This window comes from Eumetopias jubatus, unplaced genomic scaffold (assembly GCF_037043125.1).
Source record: "Eumetopias jubatus isolate StellerSeaLion01/CBP00866 unplaced genomic scaffold, mEumJub1_p1.0 scaffold_12, whole genome shotgun sequence".
NCBI classification, from domain to species: Eukaryota; Metazoa; Chordata; class Mammalia; order Carnivora; family Otariidae; genus Eumetopias; species Eumetopias jubatus.
The window spans coordinates 63,871,950-63,899,915 of record NW_028274818.1 but is presented as its reverse complement, the minus strand read 5'-3'; the positions used below and the strand labels follow the sequence as shown (position 1 = coordinate 63,899,915).

Sequence of the window (27,966 nt, the reverse complement as noted above, 5' to 3'; positions counted from 1 at the left end):
TGCGTGCTCGCTCGCGCCAGGCGAGTCTCCGCGTCTCCCTCGCGAACTCGGTGAAAGGAATTGGCGCCGTTCGACACCAGGCGGGTCCGCTCTGCAGCACGAACCCACCTCCAGCCGCAGCCGCAGCCGCCGCCCGGGCCGAGGAGCAGCCGCAGCAGCCGCCACCAGTGGCCGAGTGAGCGGAGCCGAGTTTGAGCCAGCGCCTAGCGGTGAATCGGGGCCCTCACCATGAGTTCCTCGCCTGTTAATGTAAAAAAGCTGAAGGTCTCGGAGCTGAAAGAGGAGCTCAAGAAGCGGCGCCTTTCCGACAAGGGCCTCAAGGCCGAGCTCATGGAGCGACTCCAGGCCGCGCTGGACGACGAGGAGGCCGGGGGCCGCCCCGCCATGGAGCCCGGGAACGGCAGCCTAGACCTGGGCGGGGATTCCGCCGGGCGCTCGGGAGCAGGCCTCGAGCAGGAGGCCGCGGCCGGCGGCGACGAGGAAGAGGAAGAGGAGGAAGAGGAGGAGGAAGGGATCGCCGCCCTGGATGGCGACCAGATGGAGCTAGGGGAGGAGAACGGGGCCGCGGGGGCGGCCGACGCGGGCCCGATGGAGGAGGAGGAGGCCGCCTCGGAAGACGAGAACGGCGACGATCAGGGCTTCCAGGAAGGGGAGGATGAGCTCGGTGACGAGGAGGAAGGCGCGGGCGACGAGAACGGGCACGGGGAGCAGCAGCCTCAACCGCCGGCGACGCCGCAGCAACAGCCCCCACAGCAGCGCGGGGCCGCCAAGGAGGCCGCGGGGAAGAGCAGCGGCCCCACCTCGCTGTTCGCGGTGACGGTGGCGCCGCCCGGGGCGAGGCAGGGCCAGCAGCAGGCGGGAGGTAAGAAGAAGGCGGAAGGCGGCGGAGGCGGCGGTCGCCCCGGGGCTCCGGCGGCGGGTGAGTGCTGCGTTGTACGTTGCGCGCGGCGGGAGGCCCGCGCGGGGTGGGGACCGTGCCCCAGGCCTGCCGGAGCCCCGCCGGGGGGAGGGAGCCCCGGGCGGGGGCCGCCGCGGGGGAGGCACGGGAGGGGGGAGGGGCGCGGGGGAATCCCGCCCGCCCTCTGAGGCCTCGGCGGCCTCGGGCTCGGCGTGTGCGACGGTGGCGGCGGCGCCTCCATTATGTGGCTGGAGAGCCGGGGGGGAGCTGCAGCTGCCGCTGGAGGGGGAGGAGCCGCGGGCGGGCGGCGGGCGGGAGCCCCGTCGGCTCGCGGTGGCGCCGCCGCGCTGCGTGCGCGCGGTGCGGGCACATGTCTCGGGGGGAGGGGAGAGGCCCTCGGGCCCGGGGCGGGCGCGCTTTGGCGGCGCTGGGCCGCGGTATTGTGCAAGGAGCCCAGGGGCTCGGCGTGACGTCACTTCCGGCGGGAGGGGCCGGGCGGGGAGAGCGGGGCGGAAGATCAGTACAATGCGGCCGCGGGGAACGCGGGCCCGGGTGGGGGAGGGGCGGGGAGGGCGCGCGGGCCGGCCCGGCCCCTCCCCCCTTCCTGAACTCTCTTCGGGATACACGTGGGCTCGGGGCCTGCGCCGCGCTGGTCTCCAGGAGCTTTCTCGAACCTTCGAGTAGGCTGGCAAAATTAGGAATGTCTTTGGAGTGCGTCACTAACTCCAGGCCGGTTCCAAGTTGATTGTTCTTTGAATTCGCGTTGGATTCGTCGATTGAAAACGCTTACAAAAAAGAACGGGAGAGTCGGGCTTCTTGCGTCCACAAACAGGAGGGGGATTCCCCCCCCCGTTGGGTCGCGGCTTGGCCCCTTATGTTAGGGGTGTTGTGTGTTATAGGAGACGGCAAAACAGAGCAGAAAGGCGGAGATAAAAAGAGAGGGGTGAAAAGACCTCGAGAAGATCATGGCCGTGGATATTTTGAGTACATTGAAGAGAACAAGTATAGCAGGTAGAGGATGCCGATCTAGTTTTACCCGTCCCCGTTCTTTCCTGGGTAGGAAAAGCTGAATCAGGAGACAATTCTGTCTTTCAGAGCCAAATCTCCTCAGCCACCTGTTGAAGAAGAAGATGAGCACTTCGATGACACAGTGGTTTGTCTTGATACTTGTAAGTGAAGCTGTTTCTTCCCTTTCCTCCCCCAGTTACTGAATGTGGCGATTTTGGTTCCAAAATGTTAGAGAACTTAACGCAGTGTGCTGAACTTAAATGCAGAAAACTTAGCGTAAACCGTTTCTCGTAAAAGCAGGGAGACGATGAGTTGAATTCAGATTCTGGTAGCTTAAGTGTTTAGCATAGCATCCGTTGTGTCGGATTGATAATTTTACAGGCTCCAGCAGTTTGGTGGTATTTTTTATGACTAGAAAGTTCGCATTTGTAGAAAATGTAAAATTAATGCCAATTTTGGGTTTAGTCAGCTAAGGGAAACTTGTAAGATTACCTGTAATTTGTCCTTATAGGCTCCTACAATAAAGTAATTTCATTTTTTTGATAGAATTAAGTGAGCTATTTGGGCTAGTTAATATGTATTAATGACTTTTCCCATTAGCACACAAGTATATTCCCTATTCTAAAAGATTGTAATATTACTTTTTCAATAACTGCTCTTTTGTTCTCAATTCCAGTTCAGTAGCTGCTGCTTTAACATAAGTTGATTTCTTCCAAAGACCTGGGGCAGCAGCAGTGGGCTATCACTGGGCTACTAGCTTTCTTCAGCAGCGAATGGTATCAATGGCAGCGCTGTAAACACTGCTACTTTACCCAGTTGGGTTGCAATTGAGTATGAGGAAGTGTTGTAAACCTCTAAATGGGCCTTGGCTGTCAGATGTGTGGTTTTGTATAAAAACATTTTGTTAATTTAGTATTTGATCAGAATGCACAGTTTTTTCACTTTGATAAATAGAACAAAGTGTAGAAATAATTGCTTGAAAAGTAGGGTGGTAAGGTGTGAACCGGCCATAGATCTAGGGAGTTAAAAGTTTAGATTCCTACGTTTTTGGATTCAAATTACTTGTAATTAGGTTTGTGAGACTGTAAATGTTAACTTTTATTTCTTATTAAATATTCTTTACAGGTAGTTGAGCTAAGGGAGTCTTTTAAAAGAAAAAAACTGCACGTGGAAAAATAGTTAACTTGAGAATTTTATTTTAAATAGTTCGGTTGTTTAAATACAAACTAAGTCGGAATTGGCAAGGTAGTGAAATAATGATTCCAGAAGTTAACACTTATTCAAAGTAGATGGGCTTTTAGCTGATTACCTAGGAACGTCAACTCATGTATTGCTATCTATATTGGGTTCAAACACAGTTGTTGAATCGAAAATTCTATCAGTGATAGGAATTTTGAGAGTAAAGCCTCATTTAAGGAGAATTCCAAACTGTAAATTTAATTTCCTTTCATCAATAAAAATTTAAGAAAACAGCTTTTTAATTTGAGGTGAGAACACAAAGAGGGTGCATGCTAATGAGCCACTGACCCAAAGGCAGCTAGGTTAAAGACCTTTCGGATTTGGGTAATCCGGGGAGTGGATAATCCTCCATTGTTACTGACCAACTGGCAAGCCTGGGGAAAAGGGACTTAAAATACTGTAATACTAACAGTGTTAGACAACCAGGTTTGCACTTTGCTAGGTTGAGGCTGCCTTCCTCACAAGTTTGAGAAAGAATTTAGGATCTAGAGCTCCTGTAAAATTACAAAGTGCAGGATCAACAGCTCATACTCCTGTATTTTAAAATATGTGGTCATGGCCTCCCTTCAGTTTTTTTTGTGGCACTGGTAAATTCTACCTGGTTCTGGCATGCTTCACTTTGATTTCCTGCTATCCTCTACTGCTTGCCTCTAAATCAAGGTAAAGAGCAGAGCAGGTATGTATCCCTGTCACATTGTCTTGATTATTTTATATACTTAAAATACACATTAAACCTTGATGTTTTTGGTTTTGTAGGCAGTTTACTCTTCGGTTCATAATTTGGTGAGAGTGACTTGGTGGGAGTGGGGCTTAATAAAGTGAAGATCAGAACGCAGCATGATCTGTAGAAGCCGTGTGTTCCATGCAGCTTTAGAACTATGCAAGAATGTAATAACCAGGTTTTGTCTATGTAGCAGATGTATTTACATTGGATGTCAAAAGAAATAATATGGTATTTGATATAATTGCAGATAATTGTGATCTACATTTTAAAATATCAAGAGACCGCCTCAGTGCTTCTTCCCTCACTATGGAGAGTTTTGCTTTTCTTTGGGCTGGAGGAAGGGCATCTTATGGTGTGTCAAAAGGCAAAGTCTGTTTTGAGATGAAGGTAAATGCAGTTTTGTGATTCTTTATTTTTTTAAGAACCTTTGTGAGTTTCCATTTGCCTGACAAAGATGTCAGTGGAATTTATCTTTGAAGCTTCTGTGGATTAGAAGAGGGGCTTGGAAAACCTGTTTTATAACAGTTAACCGTATCTGTTAACATCAGAAATTTGTGTTGTAGAGTCAGCCTGTTTTTATTTGGGGTGCTCCTTTTTTATTAGGCACTTGAAAGGCTCACGAAGGGTTTAAAAAATAGTTTGGTTAGGCTTCAAGTTTTGTTCCAGAGTAAAACATGTTGAATGTATATTTTAATTGGATTTGAGTCGAGAATCTGTAATTTTTAAAACATTAGCTGTTCTTTTAAATGTGAGTCAACCAAGGACTTGACTTGAACTTTTTTAGTTCCAGGTTCCAAACTCCTCTGTCAGTTTTTAAAGTTCTTGTAAATGTAGGGGATAGATGGTGGGGTAGAATTGGGTGTCTTTGTATTAGTAACTAGAGAAGAATTAGCCCACTACCCAGATGAAAGGTTTATCTTTCTCGTAATAATTTATGATTTGATTTCCAGGTTACAGAGAAGATCCCAGTAAGGCATTTATATACAAAAGACATTGACATACATGAAGTTCGGATTGGCTGGTCACTAACCACAAGTGGAATGTTGCTTGGTAAAGTTCCCATTTGAGTAGTATGTGCTGATGTGTGTTTAGGGTCTGATTTAGTAGTTAGACTCCCAAGGCATTCTAAACCTTCTGCTTGTTTTTAATCCATTTTGTTAGTATTTTAGACATGAACGATACTAGTAGCTTGTAGTAGGTAGCTGACTTTCAGGTTTTTTTCCTTTACGATTACTTGTTTTATGATCAGTGGGTTAAAAGTCACTATCCCATGGTAATGAAGTTTTTCAAATAGTTACATAACCCGCCTGGCTCATTAATTTTTTTCATCTAGATAAAGTGTAAGTGGAAGAATGTTAAATTATATGCTCATTTCTCTTGATTCACTCTATCTTGAATGTTAAAATATGTGGGTCATTGGACTGTTTCAAACAATCGATTTCATGAAAGTTAATTATTTTCTTAGGTGAAGAAGAATTTTCTTATGGGTATTCTCTTAAAGGAATAAAAACATGCAACTGTGAGACTGAAGATTATGGAGAGAAATTTGATGAAAATGATGTGATTACATGTTTTGCAGTAAGTCGGCTAAACTTCTGTGTATAAGTGAAATTATTAGGATTTTTTTTTTTTTTAGGATTTTATTTATTTGACAGAGCCAGTGATCACAAGTAGGCAGATAGGCAAGCAGAGGGAGAGGGGAGAAGCAGGCTCCCTGCTGAGCCAGGGGGCCGATACAAGACTTTGATCCCAGGACCCTGGGATTGTGACCTGAGCCAAAGGCAGATGCGGAACCGACTGAGCTACCCAGGCGCCCCCAGCTAGGAATTTTTTTAAAGGTGTATCAGTGTTAGCCTTCAATATTAACCGTCTTGACTGAAAACTACTTAACATGAAGTTGACCTGAAAATCTAGTCTGTTAAGGTGGCATTGTTTCTGCTTCTAGATACATGCGTTTCATTCTTTATAATTGTTATAAAGCTCCTTAACGTTTAACTTAAATATGCTTTCTATAGGATAAGCTTCCTCATTTAAATTTTGAAGTTTAGAAGTTTTTTTTAGAAAAAGTTTATAGGACGCAGATTAAAACAGTTAATTTTTTTCTGATTCAACAGAACTTTGACAGTGATGAAGTAGAACTCTCCTATGCAAAGAATGGGCAAGATCTTGGCATTGCCTTCAAAATCAGTAAGGAAATTCTTGCTGGAAGGCCACTCTTTCCGCATGTTCTCTGCCACAACTGTGCAGTTGAATTTAATTTTGGTCAGAAGGAAAAGCCATATTTTCCGATACCGGAAGATTATACTTTTATCCAGAATGTCCCCTTAGAGGATCGAGTTAGAGGACCAAAGGGGCCTGAAGAGAAGAAAGATTGTGAGGTAAATGGTTTTTTTGTTTTTGTTTTTGTTTTTTTAGGCATTTGAAGATTACTTTTGTTTGGCAAAAATGACATTTGGAAGATCTGTATGATTGCTCTGTTTCATTCTGCTAGGCCCATTGCTATCAGCCAGTGGTTTTTCTCTTAGTTAGCTGTGTTCTTTTATGTAGAGTGTTGAGTTTCCAAAAATTCCTTTGTTTTTAGGGCAATGAAAATTTATATATATGATCTAAACTGGGTTCTTGTGCATTTAAAAACGGGTAAGGAGTTCTTAGGTGTCTCTAGTGATAGTGAAATACCATTCCTTTCCGTTATAGGTTGTTATGATGATTGGTTTGCCAGGAGCTGGGAAAACGACCTGGGTTACTAAACACGCAGCAGAGAATCCTGGTAAATACAACATTCTTGGAACAAACACCATAATGGATAAAATGATGGTAAGTAACATATTTAGGGTGTGATCTCAGCATTTTAAAAAGAGCAGAAGTATTCTTTTGCCAGTTGTCTTTATGCATTTTGTTAGTGTTTTAGAGATAGGAATTTGTCAAAGTTAAATTGGGTACTTAAAGTAGAAGGACGTAAGGTAAACTACCTTTATGTGTAAGGTAAAGTGCCTCCCGGTGGCTAGGTTTTATTTTTTCTGTAAGATTTTTTGAACTATCAACGTTCAGTAGCTAAAGAAGAAGTGAATAGCAGAGGATCTTATTACATGGTAAAGTGACCCTTTTCATAATGATAATGAGGAAAGGCAGTGTTTAAATTAGCAAATGTCTGGTTTCCACATAGATCTAAGCTGATAGTAGAAAAAATAGGCTTCACTTACAAGTTCAAAGGACCTTTTTAACTTTTTAAAACAGGTGGCAGGGTTTAAGAAGCAGATGGCTGATACTGGAAAACTGAACACGCTGTTGCAGAGAGCTCCCCAGTGTCTTGGAAAGTTTATTGAGATTGCTGCCCGTAAGAAGCGAAATTTCATTCTGGATCAGGTAAGCTGGAGCTTGGAGGTTGAAAAAGGAATGGATTGTTGGGTTTGGTGTGGAGCTAATATTTGGGTTTATAAACTTTGTTTTCAAGACAAACGTGTCTGCTGCTGCCCAGAGGAGAAAAATGTGCCTGTTCGCAGGCTTCCAACGAAAAGCTGTTGTAGTTTGCCCGAAAGATGAAGACTACAAGCAAAGAACACAAAAGAAAGCAGAAGTTGAGGGAAAAGACCTACCAGAACATGCAGTCCTCAAAATGAAAGGCATGGAACTTAATTCTATTACTGTGTTAAATCTTACGTGATTTAGGTCTGTGAACTTGAATGAATATCATCTGCCAGCAATACTGTGTGACAGAGTCACGTGTGCTCTATATAAATGAATGTGTTTATTTCTGTTTCTAGGAAAACGTTAGTAAACCAGGAGTAGACAGCATAGTGTGGTTTCAGAGAACGACAGCCACTTGAGTTTAGGCTTCAGGGTTGTGGAGTCTTGGGATTTTAAGCTAACCTGATCTCTTATTCCTTGTAGGAAACTTCACGCTGCCCGAGGTAGCTGAGTGCTTTGATGAAATAACCTATGTTGAACTGCAGAAGGAGGAAGCCCAAAAACTTCTGGAGCAATATAAGGAAGAAAGCAAAAAGGCGCTTCCGCCAGAAAAGAAACAGAATACTGGCTCAAAGAAGAGCAATAAAAATAAGAGTGGCAAGAATCAGTTCAACAGAGGCGGCGGCCACAGAGGCCGTGGCGGCTTCAACATGCGCGGTGGCAACTTCCGAGGAGGAGGCAAGTTGGCTTGGAGTGTGGGCCTTGTTGGCTTCGGGGTGGAAACGAGTGATGAGAGTCTCGTTGTTTGGGGTCTGCGTGTGGTTTAGCGGAGTTTGGCCTAGGACGTTCGACTCGGGTTGATCTTGCTGCCTTAGGAACTGGTTGAAAATGTTGTGACTTGATAAACACACCTAGGTTATATGAGTGGTTAAATTAAACTTTGTGCTTGTCTTCGAAAGTGACTTTTTTTCCTCCAATACAGGACTGGTCCGGAGGAACCTGTGGTCCCATGAACACGCTGTTAAACTAACGTTCTCTTTGTAGCTCCTGGGAACCGCGGCGGCTATAACCGGAGGGGCAACATGCCCCAGAGAGGTGGCGGCGGCGGGGGCAGCGGCGGCATTGGCTACCCGTACCCTCGCGGCCCTGTGTTCCCCAGCCGAGGCGGCTACTCCAACAGAGGCAACTACAGCAGAGGTGGGATGCCCAACAGAGGGAACTACAACCAGGTGAGGATTGAAGTCCCTCCAGGCCTGCTGACTGTGGGACTCAGTCTGGGCGGGGGGGGGGGGGGGAGTAGGGCCTCGGCCCCAGCCTCAGTAAGAATCAGAAGCGGCGCGGTGACAGAAGAGAGGATGAGGCCCACTGAACTGTGATTTTCAGGTGAACTAGCGTTGAGTCGGGATGCCTTAGATGAATAAATGGTACACCTGAGAACAAACCAGTGGAGGGTGCCCCGAGCTTCCTGGTTTCTAGCGACCGACCCATTTCTGTGCTGCTGCCCCCCACGTACAAACCTAACAAGCTGTGCTGAGTTCTCAAAGATGGCTTTTTCTCTCACCCCCTCCCCAGAACTTCAGAGGACGAGGAAACAATCGCGGCTACAAAAATCAATCTCAGGGCTACAACCAGTGGCAGCAGGGTGTAAGTAACTTCTTCTGTGCTATGGACACTAATTGTATTTGAAGTTCCTAAGAAGCAGTCTTGAAAAACTTGTCCAGGGATTGGAGTGTTGATAAGTGTTCAGGGCAAGGTGTGAATATAGGTGGAGTTTGCTGTAATTTAACATTATATGATAAAATACTCTTTAATACAGACGGTTCTTTTTATTGTTAGCGATAATTGTATAAACTAACCAAGTCATGATGTGTTTTCTTTTTGTAATGTGTTTATTGATAATAATGGGATATTAATACTAACTAAATCTGGTTTGGTAGAAATCAGAGGTATGACAGGTATAAATTTGTTTCCAGCAATTACTCTGAATTAGATTGTCATTTCCTAAAAGCAGTTTGAGTGGCTTATTGATGTTTTTTCTTTAAAAAAAAAATTTTCTCTTACAGCAATTCTGGGGTCAGAAGCCATGGAGTCAGCATTATCACCAAGGATATTATTGAATACCCAAATAAAACGAACTGATACATATTTCTCCAAAACCTTCACAAGAAGTCGACTGTTTTCTTTAGTAGGCTAACTTTTTAAACATTCCACAAGAGGAAGTGCCTGCGGGTTCCTTTTTTAGAAGCTTTGTGGGTTGATTTTTTTTTTCTTTTCTTTTTTGTACATTTTTAATTGCAGTTTTAAAGTGAATCGTAAGAGAACCTCAGCATTGTGCACGATAAGAGAATGTGTCAGTATTTCAGGGTTCTACATTTTATCTGTAAAATGTGACTTTTTTTTTTATCACAACAAAAGTAAAATGTTGCTTTGTACCTGGTGTCTTTTATTAAGAATTTACTCCCCCCATTTCTCACAGAGATAACAGTCGGGAGTCATTGTCACAATATAATAGAAATGTTAGCAACCAGATTCATGTAAGGACTAAGTAGTCCTCATGAATTGCATAAGACTCTGTACTGCTCATAGTACACTCCATCCTCTCTGTAGTTTGCTGAGTAGTGGAGGGGGAAGGCTTCAAGAGTAGTTTCCGACAATACCTGGGAAGGCTTTTTCTTTTTTTAAACAATGGAATTGGCATAATTGGGAATGAAGATAAAACTTGGAACCAAGATAGAGAAGATGGAGTGTATGTAGAAGGGCTGTTAAAAATGTAAAACTTGGTTGCATTATTTGTGGAGGCTCAAACTTGTGAAGGTTCAATACCATACTTTTTCCATTTGTTCTGCATTTTGATTCTGAAAAGAAAGCTGGCTTTGCCCATTTCTTATTAAAAAAACTTGTTGTAAATCCAGTTGTCTAATGGGATCTATATGAAGTTAGCTATGTCTGTATGCCCTTCTCCCACAAAATACTGTATAACTAGTGTGCTTGTAGTAGTTTACTCCACCATCTTTGTAAGCTAATGACATTGTGAGTCACCCATTTATATCTTAATTTTTAATCATGTCAGTTCTTGAATGGGTATCTCCTTAGCCTGCTGATTTCTTTTTCTTTCTAAAGAAAGTGGGTGGAGAAATTAATTTAGACGTTTGTTTGCAATAAAAAGAATTCATTTTACTCTCGTTTTGGGATTCTCGCCATCAAGGTTCAAAATCCCTTTATAAAACTCCCAAGAGGAGAAAATTAAGTGTGTGCTTTCTGGACAGCTTATTCTTTACTCTGTACTTGGAACATTTAGGTTTTAAAAACTTAAATGTATACTGACAATTGACTTTGAATTATGAAGTAAAGTTGAATTCTTCCTTCCCCTCCCCCCCAGATGACTTAACATTTTAATGAGGGGAAATGGTGTACTGGCTGGGAGAAGTTAACACTCCGTTTACCATCTTTACCAAATGCTAATGGCTGTCCTCAACCGAGTATCTTATACGCACCTATCTAATACATGAAACTCTGGGAACAGATGCTTTTAGAAGCCATCATGCGAGCCAGTCGTTGATTTCACTACTGCACAACACTGCTAACTTAACGTAGCTATGTGACAACATTAGATCCCCTAATTGTAATTCTATTGGGTTTGCACAGAACACTTAATCTTAAAGGACCCTCACTGATGTGAAGTGAGGAATCAGGAGTCAAACTGTAGAACTAAAACTCGACTTCAGTCTAGTGTTTTGTTGGTGTTTTAGGTTGCTTCTGCTAAGTTTAGGTTTGTTTATATTTCTGTTTGCTTAGATTTTTGTTGTAGCCATTTTAAATCAGATCTTTAACTTCTTCATACTCCTAGGAATTTGCTACAAGCTGAGCTGGAGTTGAGTTTTAGATGGTGGTGTAGGTTTAGTTGATAAATTTTTGGAACAAAGGCTAATCCTGTAATTACCGTAAGGACACTTAATGGTACAAGGCAGTGTCTCAAGGGCTTTTGGTTTTTAGCAGTTAGCTTACTGGTAGCAACTGCTGGCATGAACTCTTTCTCGGTGTACCTTATAATTATGAGGATTGCATAGACTGACCCGGGGGAAAAGTTCAGCCTTTGTTGCTAATCAGTGTTTTAGGTACCTTTGAAGAATCTTGGATCTGTTTTCTAGTTTAAAATTGCTTATTTACAGAATTCATATTCTAATAATCGCAGTGGGAGAGAGTAATGGCCAAATAACACATTGGTAGACTGTCATGCCTTGTGTAGCCCAGAAAATTTTGGGAAGAAAGGTGAATAGATGGAGATACTGTCCAGGAAAACATTAAAATTTCCAGAAGCAGTCTAAAGATAGACCTAATATGTATAGGAAGAAATAATCTTAGTGTTTTAAGAAATTCAGAAGAAGGGAGTGTAGCAGATAGCAAGCAAGCAAAAGGAAGGAAAATAAGGAATGCCATTTGGCAGAGTAAGATCTGTCAATGAGAAACTTGGTTTAGTCTTTGCCCCTCCTCTTGCCTGCCTCTCGCCTGCCACTCTGTGGCAAGCAGAACACCAGATAAACTAAAGACGTGGTTCTGAGCACGTCTCAGCTATGCCCGTGAGACTGCAGTTGCTTTGAGTGGTGCTTTCCCCAGAAAGTTTTGCAGGGAGTCGAACCGACCATCCTGAGTCAGGTGTTGGGTAAGATTGGTCAGCTACAGTCCGGTGCAAACAGCATGAATAGGTTAACCAGGAAAGAAGGCAAAACACTGCAAGATAGAAATGAAGTAACCCATGCTGTCCCGTAGAACATTTTCTTTGTTGCTGGTAGGTTACATCTTGTCACTCTTGTCTGGCCTTTGACAGAGGGCTCTGGCTTGGACTGAGGAGGCCAGGACTAACCTCTGGCCCTGATACCCAGGTCTGTCACACAGTAAGATGAAATCTTAGAATGAAGCATGAGTCAAGTCAGTCTGACATTGAAATGACGAAGCCATATTAAATGCACAAAACAAGAAGCTCACATTTGCCTAGGATAGATCCTGTCCAACGATAAGGGGAATGAAACTAGAGGTCCTAAGCACTAATGAGGTGTTGAAGCTTCTTAAAAGACCGTTGTCTTTAAAAAAGTACTTAAAAATTTTTCCAGGAAAGTATTGTTTTTCACCTTCTGGAGAGTTTACATTCATGGACAGATTACATTCTGTAATGTTTGCATCAGTTTGAGTTGAATGATTTTTCTATAAGGTTAATATAAATTGGCTTTTTATCCTAGGATAATTTAAGTCCCATTGCACAAATAAAAATGAAGTATTTCATAGCTTTTTAAGCAGTGGTATAGACTTGTCACATACAAAGACCTGATGGTAGGTCTGTGGGAGTCTGATACTTTTAAAAAGCTGAAACCAGAATAAGCTTCTACTGAGGAAGGCGTAAATCTCTTTCATAGCCCAAGTCTTAGTTTCTGATATTAAACATACATGTGCATCTTAAAAACGTTTCCATAATTCCCTCTTCACATGTAACTATAAAATGTGTTTTAAAAAGTGGGTGGAACTTGTAGCAGAGAATGATTCTCCGCTCCCACCCCCCAGAATATTCCGTGAGATACTGTGGAAAGATGAATACGGTATTTTCTGTAAAGCCATTTTCTCCTAAATTTTTTTAAATGGTTTGAATCTAAACTTTTGTTGTTCATGTTTCTGGGGCTCTGAGAGAAACTTGGTTTCAGTTTTAACGTTTTCAGTAATAGTAAAAGCAAGGATATGTAGTGTCCCAGCCTTGGCAATAGGTTGCAGTAGTTAACGCACAAGAATTAAAGGATATTAAGTTAGGGCTTTGAGAATCACCTGCATTGGCTCTCTCTAAACAGCAATTTGGATTTACTAGTCATTGGAGAGCAGTCTCTTCAAATTGTTAATTGCCTAAACTTACTTAAAACTACAGTGCCCTTTTGATGTGTAGAACCTTTTGTTGGGATGATTTTTAGATTTGAATCTTTTTAGCCCTACTGTTGTTCAGCTGCTTCACTAACCTTTACTAACCTTGATATTTAAAATAAACCCTTCAGAACTATTTTGGAAGTGACCTAAAAGTGTGCTGATGTGGGGGTAGGACAAAAAACCCAGGATCCCCAGTATCTTAACATTCCAAAGTTTTTGTATATGTGAAGTCAAATAGTTGAAATAACCTACCTTAATATTTTTACTATGTTTTGCTAAAAACATGCTATTTTACTTGGTCACACTTTGTTGATTTCAACATGTGGGCAGCTGGAGCCCCCCAAAATAAGAGCTCTTTAGATAGGTGGGAAGTAAGGATGTACTGTCCCATTCTAACCAGTTGACTAAAAATATAGGTGATTGAATATATTTAATTAGGTTGTCTAAGGAACTTAATTTAGTCTGTAAGGCTTAGTAGATTGTAAAATACTATATTCATAACGTTAACCTAGAATTATTTTTAAAATGTGACACCTATGTCTCATGAGGTTACGTTGGATGTGCTGTCCATGTGGAAAGCTGAAGAAGGACAGGTTTTTGGCATGACGTAGATAACTGGGGAATTTCAGCTGTGATTGTAGATCAGTATTTGTAAGGGAACAAATAGATAAACTGCTAGGCCAACACATCCGTAATCACTGGTTAGGTAAGTTATTGAGACGACCTTAACTATGTGCTTAAATTTGTATTTACTTAGTTATTGCCTGGGAATATTACAATTGTTTTCTCCCTTCTCATGCCAGGATTCAACATACACTTGAATCTTGACAAGGAACCAGGGGTTTTGCTTTTAGACAAAACGATCTTTGGGTATGAGAAACAATATTCTATAGTCGAAGGTGTAATGATAATACCGTCGAGGTAAATAGAGCACTGTCTTGACGGAGAAGTGGGCTATTTGCTGCCCCGTTAGCGAGTGCGTTGTGCACCCGTGGTGTAGCTCGGCCTGCGCTGCTGGCAGTTTTGCAGGGATGAGAGGCTAGAGAGCCGACCTGTCTAATAAATGTGGAGCTGTGGCTGATGGCATGTGCTTTCCTGCCATTTCTGTAACAGTCCGTGACCTTAGAGGAAGTCAGGTCTGCTTTGTACAGTAAAATATTCTGTACTTCCCAAGCACTTGAGAAGCAGATCCACAAATTTGCATCCGCGAAAAAATTAAGAAACAAAACAGCCAAGAATGATGAGATGAGCAGTATAGTCCGCTAACCTGTGACTTAAAAGCTTTGAAGAATTAGGGCATACAGAGAGAAGGAGAGGTAAAATCCATACTTCTGAAGAATGGTTGGGGTTTATTGAATGGCAAGTAACAGGTAGCTATTAATAGAAGGTATCCTTTTGGTTGTCTGTAGTTAAGGGAGTGGGAGCATCGTGGTCAAGTACAGTAAAAGGTTCCAACTTAATATATATATTTTTAAAGTAATAAAGCAAAAAAAAATGCTGATTTAAATTTCATCTCCTTTTCCTTAGTCTGTCCATGTGAATGTGCTGTGTGGAAGAGTAAAAGGGCCCAACTAAATGTGTTCCAGTGATTCCAATAGGTATTCCAAATTAATTGCTGCTTGTACATTTAACACTTGTTATATTGGGCTTCCAGGATCACCTTAATTAGAACTCCCTTATTTAAAAGGATGGGAAAAGGCAATAACTGGTAACCCAGATTGGGTAGATTGTATAAACAGGAAAAAAAAGGTTTTCTAACTTTCCTTTGCATACCTGAAATGTGAAGTAGTTGGTGGTGTAATGTTAAGCAGTTGGCGGTCCTCTTGCCTAGGTTTAAGATTGTATGCAAAAGGAGCCGAATCCTTGTAAGGTTCTAATGGTTCAAATTCCTTGTTTTAACTTTTTGTGAGACACTCATTTTAATACTTACCACTTGCAGAGCTTAAATACTTTAAATATTTTAATGCAGAAAAACGAGTCTAGGATACCTGTGTCCTTGTTTTTCCCAGCCTTCTGCGTCTGTGCGAAACGCACAAATACTTACTAGCTTATAAACACTTGGAAACTAGATTGAAAGCCTTTTGGAGAATAAGGAGATAGGACTCCATTACCAAAATGGAAAAATCAACTATAGGAAGTAAATTTAAACTGTAAAGACAGAGGGAATAAAAGGCTCAGTGTGACCTCTGATTGTGCCTCCAGAGCATGTAATTTCTCATTGCCCTGAAATCATTTAAAGACTTGGTAAGAAGCTTAGAGGAAATCTGCTATTCTTCCCACCACATACTCCAGAATAATGTATCTTGGTGAAATGAGAGGACCTGGGTGCTATACTGATTTGAAATGTAGCTGTCAGGATTTGAATACAGTTCTGTGTCAACTAAAAATCTAATGGCTTCTGAAAGAGCAGACAGCTTGGTTTCAGACCAAAGGTAAAAATCGTAACTATTTTGTTCATTTGAGGGAAAAAAAAAGTTAAAACTAGAAGAACATCATTTCAAAAGTAAACTTTGAATTCAGATGGCAAAGCATAGGTTTCATTTCCTATGACTTGTCCTCACAGTCTAAAGGGAAGAAACATTTCTATGGAAGCCGATCCATTAAGAAACCAGTGTTTGCAGATTACTTTGATTTACTAAGGACAGGCCATCTAAGGTGGTTTAACAGATTTTATTTGTTAACTTGATCTAAACTTTTAAAAAGGGAACAGTAGAAGCCTTTTTAAATTCGTACCTGTTTATAATGTCTCTGGTAGTTTTGTCAAGATAGAAATACTTGGGGCAGTCATCTGTATTCTAGAAAACTGAAGAGTAAGGCAAATGTAGTTGTTGAAAATTATTACTTGCAACACAATCTGTAGTGCTCATGTTACCAGCTTCAGAATGTAATACTTTAAGACCTTTGTAGTAAGTTTTTGTCCCTAAAGCTTCCTATTTTAAGAGAAAAAGATGGAGCTTACTGCATAAAATGAGCTGTGTAAGATGCCAGTATTTGGGTGGTAGAGGATATTGGTATATTGTCCTGAATGAATGACCACTGGACCCTATTAAGATGCTTCCAAAAAATATTCTAGAGGACTATTAAAAATCAGAATTCTAGCAATCGCTTTAACTTTTCTACTTAAGATTTTGTTTACCCAAGTAAAGTACATATATATATATTAACATGAATTTTAAAGGGGTGCCTTGACCCCCATCCACTACAGATTTTTATCTAGGAATAGAAGGATTCAAACCCTATTTGATCCCTAGCTCTTTGCTGAAAAGTGCATAAACAGGAATCCTGAATTTATTATATAGACCTCCTCGCATTATATAATCGAAGCAAAGGGAAACCAGCGATGGAGTAGAGGTACGTAGACTAAAAAGATGCTTGCGAATCAAATGATGGTATCAGGAATAGTTAAAGTTTTTTGTTGCCAAACTCGGTCATTATAAATCACAAGTCCAGAGAAAAGCTTTAGTTAATTTTAAATTCCCTGAGGTCCTTTTACTGTGATGGAACAGCCAAGTAGTCAAGGAAAAAAAGGGAGGGGTGAGGGAAAGGGGAAATGCATAGAGTACTAGAAAGATTTAACAAAGTATGATAGATAAAGCCACAAGAAGTTTTTAAAACTACTAATGACCACAATTCTATTTTAATCAGCTATTTAGCTGGTATCTACTGCTATATCACCTAGTGTGAAGTTTTGGAATTAATGGAACAATGAAAGAAGCAGTGCAGCTGGAGGCTCCCAAGTGGGCACGGAAGGTAGGTTACTCTTGCGGTCTGTGATGTGGAAAGCATGTTTGGGTGAGGGGAACCTGGACTCTGTCTCTTTGCTAGTGAACATTTAGTAATACAGTTCAGCAAACATGCATGGACGGTTTCATGCCAGACACTTGGCTGGGAATGTAAAGATTTAAAACGGACAGAGTTCTTGATGGGAAACTTAGGCTCCACTTGGAGCACAAGTCCGTGACCAGTAAAAATGCCAGCTAGTAGCATGAGTACCTAAATGAGGTGATCCTCCTTCCCAGAAGTTAGTGAGCAGGAGAAGGGACTGGGAGAAGCAGCAGAAGGAAGGCATTGTTAAGTGGAATGGGAAAGTTTGAGCAGAGGCTGGGGGTGCATGGCAGAGGGGATGGGCACAGAGTACACAGTTTGAGCTTGGAGTTGGGTGGCCGAGTATAAGTAGATTGGGCTGGAGGCTACAAGTGGAAGTATGATCTGTTCGGGGGCTTTCTGGGAGGTGTCCAGCAACAGTGGCCTAGGGACCTGGAGTGTGTTCCATAGCCCAGTAATCTGTTAGTGCATTTGTAACCTCTTAATAGTTGGGGAAGAAAATAGGTATTAATAACTACATAAACTTATTAAATGATATTTTAAAAGTTATCCAAGTAAGTACTTGTCACCACTTTGTTTTTATCCAGGTCTCCAATTTATGCAGTCATTCTGCTGTGAAAATGAACTAACCTTGTTATTGGTGAAGGCCTTGGAAATTTTTGCCAGCCGAGAGAGTTTTCTCTTACTCAGGGTAAGATGTAATCATAGTATGGGAGAGCTAGGCGGGAATTCAGTTAACTTAATCCAGTGGCCCAATTTCATACTTTGCATCCATTTGTAAACTGAAGCTGAGAACCTGAGTGGCCTGCACAGACAGCTTGTTAAAGATCAGGTTTGAGGAGTACTCCTCAGATTTCCCCCTACTCTTGCAGATACGGCGTTGCCTTTTAAAATACAAGTGACTGGTCAATTTGAGTAACATAGACTGGATTCAACTCTGACTTGTGTCAGAGTGTACACATGGTATATGGTCTTGGAAACTGCCTTTTCCTTTCTAACAACCTTTCCTGATTACTGTCCAAGTCCTACCTTTGGTGGCTACTAGATGATGAGGATCCATAGAAATGTCTTGGGGCATGTGCTTGACAGTGACAGCCTGTGCACCGTGCCCCTTGTAAGGACAGCCACAGGAAAGGCGGGCCTGGGAGGGAAAACGGGACTGAGCATGCACTCCCCACTTACCCCTTGAGAAGTCGTAAGAGAACACGATAAAACTCCAGGATAGCTTCACCTTCTCTGGCTGACCATGATGATCAAGTAATAGGAGCATTAATAATGCCAGAATCCTGTCTGGTGGTCTTTTTTCATTATCATTTCAAAATCAGGAACACCTCTCGCTTGTGTTTTGTGGTATATTTTTTTCTTAGGAAGTAATGTTGACATTAAAACAACAAAAAAAATTCATTGCTTTGGAAAGGGAGAGTGTTTTTCCTGAATGAATAAATGCTATGGGCTTGGTTGGGTGCCTTGTTTTTTTGCCTCTTTTAATGGCAGCGAATTGAATTATAAATGACTGACTTATGTTAGTAATGTAATATGTGTGTGATCCTCTGGTGGTTTTGCATCAAACAAGTTCTTAAAATACTTCTATACATACCTTGTGTCTGTCCACTTAAAAAAATTAAAACACTGCATACATCCAAAGAAATTTAGAGCATTTAAAAACAAGCTTTACTTTCGGGGAGATCACCTACCTGTTGTAAGAAATGGAATAGGGTCAAGCAGTGAGGACATTTTTAAAAATAGCAATTTACAGGGGTGCCTGGGTGGCTCAGGCGTTAAGCGTCTGCCTTCGGCTCAGGTCATGATCCCAGGGTCCTGGGATCGAGCCCCACATCTGGCTCCATGCTCGGTGGGAAGCCTGCTTCTCCCTCTCTCACTCCCCCCTGCTTGTGTTCCCTCTCTCGCTGTGTCTCTCTGTCAAATAAATAAAATCTTAAAAAATAGCAATTTACAAAGTTAAAAAAAAAATCCATTAGTGTTATGTCTTACAATAGCACTGACTAGAAACCAGGAAGTATTGCCTCATTTTTAACAGGGTGCAGTAATACAATTGTGATTTTTGTTTTTAAGGTGAGTTTGAAAATCCAACTGAGATTCGATTCGATTTCTTGAAATGCCATTATTTACACTCTCTTCTCTGCACTAAGTCTCACAAGGCACCAGATGCTTTGCTGGCAGTAGGTTGAGGACCAGAATAAGCTTGTGGGCATTCATATAAATGTTTAAAAAAAAAAAGAAAAGAAACTACAACCAACACATCTTTTATTTACTTGATTGAAAGTCTAATGGTACATATGAGGTTTAATCGAGTTGCTCTCCATTTTATTCACACTGACTCCACGGAGTTGTATTTTCAAGCATGATTCCGCTCAACTGCTGCTCTTGCTAGGGCTTTGTTTTCTTTCAGGGTCAAGGTGGGTACTTTCATACAAAATCTTATTTTTAATCCCATCTCTGGCAATTCTTTCCTGGATTCTTAGCTTTGCATAATTATACCTACAATGGAACCTTATAAGAAAAGAACACAAATGTCATTTTTAATATAAAGTTTCTCTAGAAACCAGCTTGAAATTTGTAGTAACAAAATCTAAGATGTTATAGATGACTACCCCAAGATTTTTTGAAAATACAACCATTCTAATTTGGAGTGCTATTTTGGGGTGGTTTGGTGTCAGAAATACCTAGTTATTAAGGTAGGTTTTACATAAAATGAGGCTTTTTTTAATTACCTCTAGCTTAGTTTTACTTGTAGAACCTCATCTAGTGGAACTATATATATACTGTGTACTCTTGGCTCTGGCTTTATTTTGCTCAAGAAAACATTCATGCATGTGTTTTGTTAGTTGTGAACACATCTTTAAAGCCTTTTCGGATGTGACGTCATGAGCAAGAAATGAGCATCGGGGTTGAGGCCTTCCTAAATAAAGTAGAAATCGTAACTTGGTATTGATGAAATGTCATGCATTTATCTGCTCGTTTGACAAATGGTATACAATGTGTCTACACAGACATACTTAAAGAGGTTTCTTCCTCACGGGTTGGGGGGTGGGGTGGGAGACCGATAGCTTGAAAAGAGCATGTGTTTGAAGTAGATCAATCTATCATGATCCTGGAACTTCTTGAATTAGTACACATACCAGCATCCTAAAGTCACCAGGATAAATCCTCCAACTCCAACGTCACATGATCTTCTAATCCTACCTGTCAAAAAGCATAACCACTGTAATTAAATTCTACATTACATATTAGTCCATTTAGAAAATGTTGATCATACGTAGAGAAAAACAAGATACTCACTAGTTAACAAAAAATGTCCAAGGCCAGCCACAACAGATCCTAATGAACCATACAATATTGAATCCCGTGCACAGGGAATGTTTTCAACATCTAAAATTCCTAGGAGCTTAAAGGGCTAGGATAAAATAGAAAAGAACCTGGATTGAACAAGGAAATACTTAATTTCAGGGTGGTTTGGCAAAGATTAGAGTATGTGCTAGGGTGATAGCCGCAAATCTTGCTTACCATCTTTGGTCATCTGGCTTTGGCCTACAGTCTGTAAATGGGAAACCTTGAGAATCTGACCAGAAAGAGAATCTGACCAGAAAACCCCGTAACAGCAGGGCAATTTAAACCTAAACCAATTAAATTGTGTTAATACTGCAATTTACTAATTGGTCCGGGAAGAACAGCATATGCCATTTTATGAGCCCTTTAAACATCTGTATGAAATGATCTGGGAATCTGGCGATCACTGAAATTAAAAAGCACCACCGTTCTTCCAATTTGGGAAGCATAAAAGGGGAAAAGAACTATTCTAACCATGTTTGCTTACAGTGTTCAACTTCAGATTTTATTGGTATTAAAAATGTGTGCAGTCTCTCCTGGTCTTGTTTCCTTACCTGTGATAAGAAATTGCACTTGATTTGATTCTTTGATACGACATGGCAGCTACACCTAGGCGGGGAGGGTAGGTGTGACGGGAAAAGCTGGAAATCCAGAGTTGGGTTTCTGTCTCTGCTCTGCCACTAACTGGGATCACTTGTAGGATCTATGTATTTTTTTTAAATTTCTGTGGCCCTCCATCTGTAATGAAAGGCATCGGGCTAGGTGATAATTTTAAGTTCTTCAAGTGCTAAAACGAATGATTCTTACATTCTTTCACTGCAGTCTTCATGGGAATTTATGGACTTGATTTTCCTGGTTAAAAAGATACTGCCAGCTTAAGCTTCACATGTTTTAATGTGAATGCCAAATGGAACGGTTTTAGGGGTCTGGGAGGGCAGGACACATTTTTTTAAAGTCACACTTGTTTCACTGGCATTCCTATTAAGGACTAACTTTCCTAAATCTTGATTAAATGCAAGTTTTCAGTAATGCAGCTCTTTAAAAAAAGGAAGGCAACTTGTCCCTTTAAAGGTTTCAATGAATAGTAATACAGCGTGAAGGCGACTTTGCTAAAACGGGAGGATTGTGTAGGATGAGGGGACACTTAGTAAAGGGGAGATGGAGGAGGGGGGATGGGTTAGCCTGGTGATGGGTATTAAGAAGGGCATGTACTGCATGGAGCACTGGGTGTTCTACGAAAACAGTGGCTTGTGGATCACCACATCAAAAACTAGTGATGTGCACTGTATGGTGACTAACATAAAATTTAAGAGTTCAAAAAAAGAAAAGACGTGAAGAAGTGGGGAAAGGACCATAAAAGGGAAGTCAGATTACAGGCTGAATTATGAAGGATGTTCCTGATTGTATGTGTGTTAGTATTCTTTGGCTCAAACTGCTGCCAGAAAAGACAAAAGTGTGATTTGGTCCATAATAAAGCAAAAATTGTATTTTGATTATTCTTTTTTTTTTTTTAACTTTTGTCTCTCCCTGTTCCGTTCCCCGCCACCCCATCCCTAACATTACTTGGTGGACATAGCTGTGAAAGCTCTTCAACACAAATCTTAGTAAGAGCGGGATTTAATTACGCTTCTAGGCAAGAAACGATCAGCTCAAAAGCCAAGATGAACATAGTCCTGGCAGGCAGGATGGTTGTGAGCCACTCAGTGGACAGCTGGACTCCACATTCCAGTCCAGGGCTAATGCACCCACCTTCAGAGCAGACTTTCTTAGGGGAAGGTCGGAGGTGGTGACTAGTGTCCATTTGAGGTCTTAGAAGCAAGTGAGAGCAACACCTTCCACCACAGGGTAGGCAGTCCTGATGGCTTTCACATTTGGGCAGGGGGCCGTAAGTAGAATAAAAGGAACTATTGGGCTGGCCACCACACACATCACACCATGGCTTTTTCGTGTGGAGTCCCTTCCGTAATGGAGTCCTAGTGTGACTCCAGGATATCCCCAAATCTGCAGACATTTGTGGGGCACTTGGATAAAATGCTATTAACCTCAGTTCTTTACAAAGTAGAAAATACACTTGCCAAATACTGAAACAGTGCTGCTCAAATCAGCTAGGAGACCATCTTTCTCAGTTCGTAGGTTTTCAGATCTGCTCCCCTCAGATTCTGACTCGGGTCTGGGATGGGCCATGGGGGGGGAATCTACGTTTAGAAAATTTGAGGGCTTTTCCCCCCCCCCGGCCCCATGAACCTATCAGATTGAGGAAACACCTTTTAGATACTGTTTAGGAAAATGTAGGTCGCCTGGGTTAGCTCAGTTGTTGAGTGTCTGCCTTCAGCTGGGGTCATGATCCCAGGGTCCTGGGACTGAGCTCCGCATTGGGCTCCCTGCTCAGTGGGAAGCCTGCTTCACCCTCTCCCACTCCCCCTGCTTGTGTTCCCTCTCTTGCTGTGTCTCTGTCAAATAAAATCTTAAAAAAATGTTTGGGGTGCCTGGGTGGCTCAGTTGGCTAAGTCTCTTTTTTGGCTCAGGTCGTGATCTCAGGAGCTACAGCTCTGCGCTCAGCATGGAGTCTGCTTGTCCCTACCCCCCACTCAATCTTTAAATGTTTTGTAAAGGCCTTAAAAAATAATCAGCTTATTTTGGGGTGTCTGGGGGGCATAGTAGGTTAAGCGTCTGACTCTTTTGTCATGATCTCAGGGTTCCGTGGTGGAGCCCCAAGTTGGGCTCTTTGGCTGAGAAGGCAGTCTGGTTGAGATCCTCCCTCTCCCTCTGCCCCTTAACCCTGTGCGCTCTAAAATAAATCTTAAAAAAAAAAATCCGCTTATTTAAAAAAAAAAATGCCTTAACAGAAGTTACATATGCTTTTTAAAATGGAACCTTTTAAAACCCAACATGTGGATACAGGCCAAGGATGCTGCTGCCAAACATTCTCCATTATGTTTATCAGCACCAACTCCAACAAAACTGGTCTTATGTCAGTAGTGCTGAAGTTGAGAAACCAACACTGGTCTAATTAAACAGTTGCCAGATTTAGATGTGGCGGGGGGCTGTTGGTGCCAGACCCATTACATCCCTTGTTCTCCACTCTCAGCCTCTCATGTGAGAACACCTCTGAGCGAGTGCAAGTTGACCCGAACCCCCAAAACCTGTCCTTTCCACTGCCAACCCTTTGGTTTGTTCATAAATGAGAAAACCAAGGCTCGGGGGGAGATGTTTTCCAAAGGTCATGCATCTCGGGGGGCAGGCCTAAGTACATGACTGTATCTGCAATTTGTATCAAAAGGGTGGGGGGGCGCCTGGGTAGCTCAGTTGGTTAAGCGACTGCCTTTGGCTCAGGTCATGGTCCCAGGGTCCTGGGGTCGAGTCCCACATCGGGCTCTGCTCAGCGGGGAGCCTGCTTCTCCCTCTGACCCTCTCATGCTGTCTCTCTCAAAATCTTAAAAAAACTGGGTAGGAATGCACGGACTAAGAGCATACTCTTCCCTTCACTAGTAGAGAATTCTCAGCCTCTTGGTAAAGTTGGAGTTTACAGATTACTTAAAAGCAAGTACAGGAAAACTAACGAAGAACCAGTCCTAAGCACATACAATACTTTTAGAAAGTACACTGAATTGTAAGACTCTAGAATGAGTTCAAGCCATAAATCCCTTTTAAGTACTTCCATTTATGATGTTCGTTTCACATTTTTATTCCCTACGTAATCTGCAACCTTAATGTTTAACTTCTGCCATCAAGCTTAAGCCTTAAACTAAGGAAATTTTAGACTTGTTGACTAAACGTTTTACCTTTTTTTAATGTAAACTACACCCAACATGGGGCTCAAACTCACAACTCCAAGATCAAGAGTCCCACGCTCTGCCAACTGAGTCAGTCAGGCATCCCATGAAATTTTTAAGCTTAGATTTAGAAAGGCAGCTGTTCCAGCTCACCCTAAGATGCTCAAAAGATTTCTAAGCTGGAATGCCAGTTTAATAATTTAGGAAAATAGACTGATTTAGAGCCGCCCCATTTCCCACTGCCAAACGTCTCAGCATTAGTGTTCATAGTCTTTCCTCTTGCTGCACAGGGCGAACTGGCCGCCCCCCCCCTTTTTAAAAGATTTTTATTTGAGAGAACGAGAGCGCATGAGTGGGGGCGGGGGAGAGGGAGAAGACCCCGCTGAGCGGGGAGCCCGATGCGGGTCTCGATCCCAGGACCCCGAGACCATGACCTAAGCTGAAGGCAGACGCTTAAACGACTGAGCCACCCCGGTGCTCTTGGCCCTATTCCTATTTATTTCTTAAAATTTTGTTTGACAGGGAGAGCAAGCGAGCACGCGGGAGGCAGAGGGAGGAGCAGCAGGGAGCCCGACGCGGGGCTCCATCCCAGAATCCTGGGTTCATGATCTGAGCCGAAGGCAGATGCTGAACTGATTGAGCCACCCAGGCGCCCCCCCCTCTTCCTATTTAAACCTAGTCCTAACTGCAGTTGATTCCCCTAGAGGAGTTTGCTTCTAGTTACCCTTTTCCTCATTTGCAATATTATTTTCCCTCTCCAGTATAAACAAAAACAAAACTCCTCCTCGCTTGACCCTCCTCCCCTCCACAAACCTCCTGAGCTACTATCCTATCTCTCTGCTCCCTTTCACTGCAAAACTGAAGTCAACCTACGTGTTAAAAGCCTCTCCTTCGCTTAACTCCCTTCAAAGAGCATTCATCCCTATACCACTGCAGCAGCTTGGTCGAGACACTGTAAAATCCACCATATTTCCATTAGCACACATGGCACAGATAATCATGTTTTTGAAACATTTTCTTGGCTTCAAAGAGGACAAGACTTCCTGGTTTTCCACCTCACTGGCCATTCCCGGCAGTTTTGCAGCTGTTCCCTCCTCTGACGACCTCTCAGGTTGAAGAGTTACCCATGCCCACTCAGAAATGTAGGCTTTCAATTAAATGCCTTTTACATGATGATGCCTCCCAAATTTGCAAATCACACCTAACCTCTCCCAAGCTTTTGTCTCCTAATCTTTAGCGACACCTTTTGTATGTCAAAGAAGGGCCTTGATTAGAACTATTTTTCGGGCATCACTACTCAACCAATTTGCAGACCAAAAACTTACGAGTCATCCTTGATTTCTTCATCAAACCCATGTCCAGTGCATCAGCAAGTCTGGGATATACCTGAACCAAATACATCTTTAACTAAAACACTTCTCACTTCCGCTGCTGCTACTCCCAGGCTACCATCATCTCATAGGATCTTAAAAGCTCTTGATTCCACTCAGGTAACTAGATCATTGTCCTTGAAAACCCTCCATGCCTTACAACTGCTGGGAAGGCCCTGCACAACCTGGCAACCACCCTCCTTTCGTATTCCTTTTTCTCTTTTCCTCTAGTCTAGGTACACTGGTTTTTCCTCTGGCAAGTCGAGATGGTCACTACCTAGCACATCCTGCCTTTCTCTAGAATCTCTGCCTAGTTGGCTCAGTAAATGAAATTCTCATTTCTTTTTTGATTCCTGCAGTAGAATGTGAGTTCCACAAGGAATATTTTGCCTGTTTTGATCAAGGCTATATCTTTAGCTCCTAGTTTAGTGCCTCATACTCAGTAGATACTCTACTTTTTGAATGGATTTATTAATCCATCCAGTTAATAAATTTAAATAAATTTAAAATTTAGCTATGGCACTTTCCTGGTAGGCATGTACCAAATTTCATATTTTAAGGTTTCCTGGAGAGCAAAGAATGGGAGCAAAGAGTTTTTAAGGGTTAGTTCTATCAGCTTGATAACTTCCATTTTTACCTTAGGTTTGCTGATGCTAATAATCCCTGGTTTGCACTGGAATGATCACTGAAAAATTCTTTAAAAACTGCAGGCTTCCTTTTCTGACATTACCCTGGGCTACTAGTTCAGTGATAGCTTGTTATATAAATTTTATAATCTCCTTGGTAAGCTTTGATACATACTAGTATTTCATGAGCAGTTTGTTTACAATCCTTTGGTTTTGTTTTGTTTTTTAACCTCGCCACACAAATTGGGTAGTGCTCAGTTTTAGGGCTTGTACCTATCCATTTCACCAACTACACAGTATTTTGTTTTACTAATGATGGACCAATTAAATAAGTCAATATTATTCTTTCATTCGATTTTTTAAAAATTTTCAATGGCTAAACCGTACTTCTGACCCTTAAATGATGGCAGTTACCTCCTATCAAAGGTGACAGATACAAGAGAGCTAAAAGCCCCGTTTAACCTCCCCATGTTTATATAGTTATGGTGCCTCTTGAAATAGACAATTTTAAGGTAAGGATACACTTGGTTACATTAAGCATATTCCAAGTAGTATATGAGGCATTAAAAACAAAAGGCACCAATAAGTGTCGGAACTGACACAACGTGTTTTGATATTAAATCTGGAGATAAATTATGGAGTGTTTGTTCATATTAACCATTTGATCTTGGCCAGATTTAAGTGGAAAAGTCCTCAGAGAAGCAGTAACTCTGAATGAATAGGAAAAAGTTCCAAGCTGAACAGAACGTATCCTAAAACCGTAGTTTAGGTGCATTCCGGCACACAGTGGGTCTTGAGTAAATAGTTGTTCATCACTGATCCAATCAATGTTAATATCTCTATAAGGTTTTCTGAAAACTGTTTTCTTCTATTTTCTGAACATCTGTTACTTGTTCAGCACTGAGGTTATAAATTGGGTTCCCTTAAGGAGCCCAAGGGGCAGAAGACAGAAATCGGGAACTTGCTGTAATGATGCAGTTGAGTAGAAGGCGCCGGGGAGGAGAGGGAACAGGTGCATTTCAGTCTGCTCTGGGGAGTCAGGGGGCCCCCTAGGAGAAACCGCCCTCCCTTCGTGGCCCACCGTCTCCAGAGCCTCTACAGAGTAGAAGAGCCGGACACAGGCTAACGGGCTAGGTGAAAGACTTTATCGTCCAGGCCAAGGAATTCGGGTTTTATGCGGGAGCAACGGGCTGTGACGACTGGATCTTAAACAGAGAGGTGAAATGGTGTGGTTTACAGGTTAGCGCACACGAAAGGGAAAAACCTCAGCCTTTACATCCACTCCTCCCGCTCTGGATATGCATTCCCCGGAACCTAACCACGTTTTCACTGCTCCGCAGCACTTCTGGGTCCCTCCGTTGCTAAGTGCTGACAAGTATACCACATCAGTCTGTCCTCGGGGAGCTCGGAGACCACGCTTCACCTGCACCAGCCCCTTCCAGCGCACAGCTCTCCTGCACGGGGCTTCAGTTCCCTCCTCCCCCTAGTCCCGGCGAGGGAGCTAAAGCGTGTCGGGGTTGGGGGACGGGAACCGTCTCTCTGCCCGCAACGCCGGAGAAGCCAAGGACGGGGCCTCGGCCCGAGGTCTGCAGCCCGCCGCCCGCCCCCGGCCCGAGCGTCCCGCCACCGCATTACCTTCCCCTTGGCGGGCTCGCCGGGCTCCGGTGTGGAGGCCATGGGATCTGGTGGGTTCCTGCGGCCCCGCCCCGCCCCGCCCCGCCCCGCCCGCGCCGCGAGCCGAAGCCCCGCCCGCCGGCCGCCATTTTAGGGAACGTTTCTGCATCTCCGCAGTGGCCGCGCTGGGCCGTAGCTTGGGCTGCGGAGCCATCTCCTTTGTTCAAACTAACGG

General features: G+C 42.7%; 2 protein-coding genes across 6 annotated transcripts; one reads left to right on the top strand and one right to left on the bottom strand.

Moving 5' to 3' along the window:
• HNRNPU (heterogeneous nuclear ribonucleoprotein U) lies at nucleotides 1–26,459 on the top strand. 5 transcript variants are annotated; one of them, XR_015766514.1, is made up of 16 exons: nucleotides 1–919; nucleotides 1,798–1,909; nucleotides 1,994–2,067; nucleotides 4,117–4,256; nucleotides 4,820–4,919; nucleotides 5,335–5,447; nucleotides 5,984–6,247; nucleotides 6,564–6,683; nucleotides 7,104–7,232; nucleotides 7,321–7,489; nucleotides 7,758–8,012; nucleotides 8,319–8,503; nucleotides 8,847–8,918; nucleotides 14,703–16,925; nucleotides 17,588–17,691; nucleotides 24,644–26,459. XR_015766514.1 is itself a non-coding variant. In XM_028111453.2 (14 exons), the coding sequence occupies exons 1-14, from the start codon at nucleotides 229–231 to the stop codon at nucleotides 9,389–9,391; spliced, it is 2,478 nt and encodes an 825-aa protein (XP_027967254.1). In that variant the 5' UTR covers nucleotides 2–228; the 3' UTR covers nucleotides 9,392–10,181. The 5 variants fall into 5 exon arrangements, 2 of the variants coding, with proteins under 2 accessions (XP_027967254.1, XP_027967255.1); XR_003610578.2 differs by lacking the exon at nucleotides 24,644–26,459 and having other exon boundaries at nucleotides 14,703–14,773; nucleotides 16,821–16,925; nucleotides 17,588–21,841; XR_003610577.2 differs by lacking the exon at nucleotides 24,644–26,459 and having other exon boundaries at nucleotides 17,588–21,841.
• On the bottom strand, nucleotides 19,217–27,818 carry COX20 (cytochrome c oxidase assembly factor COX20). Its single transcript, XM_028111656.2, has 4 exons — nucleotides 27,753–27,818; nucleotides 20,301–20,415; nucleotides 20,141–20,204; nucleotides 19,217–19,511 (listed from the first exon to the last, which is right to left on the bottom strand). Exons 1-4 carry the CDS (start codon nucleotides 27,792–27,794, stop codon nucleotides 19,373–19,375), a joined length of 360 nt encoding a protein of 119 aa, XP_027967457.1. The 5' UTR covers nucleotides 27,795–27,818; the 3' UTR covers nucleotides 19,217–19,372.
• Between the last annotated feature and the right edge of the window lie 148 nt (nucleotides 27,819–27,966).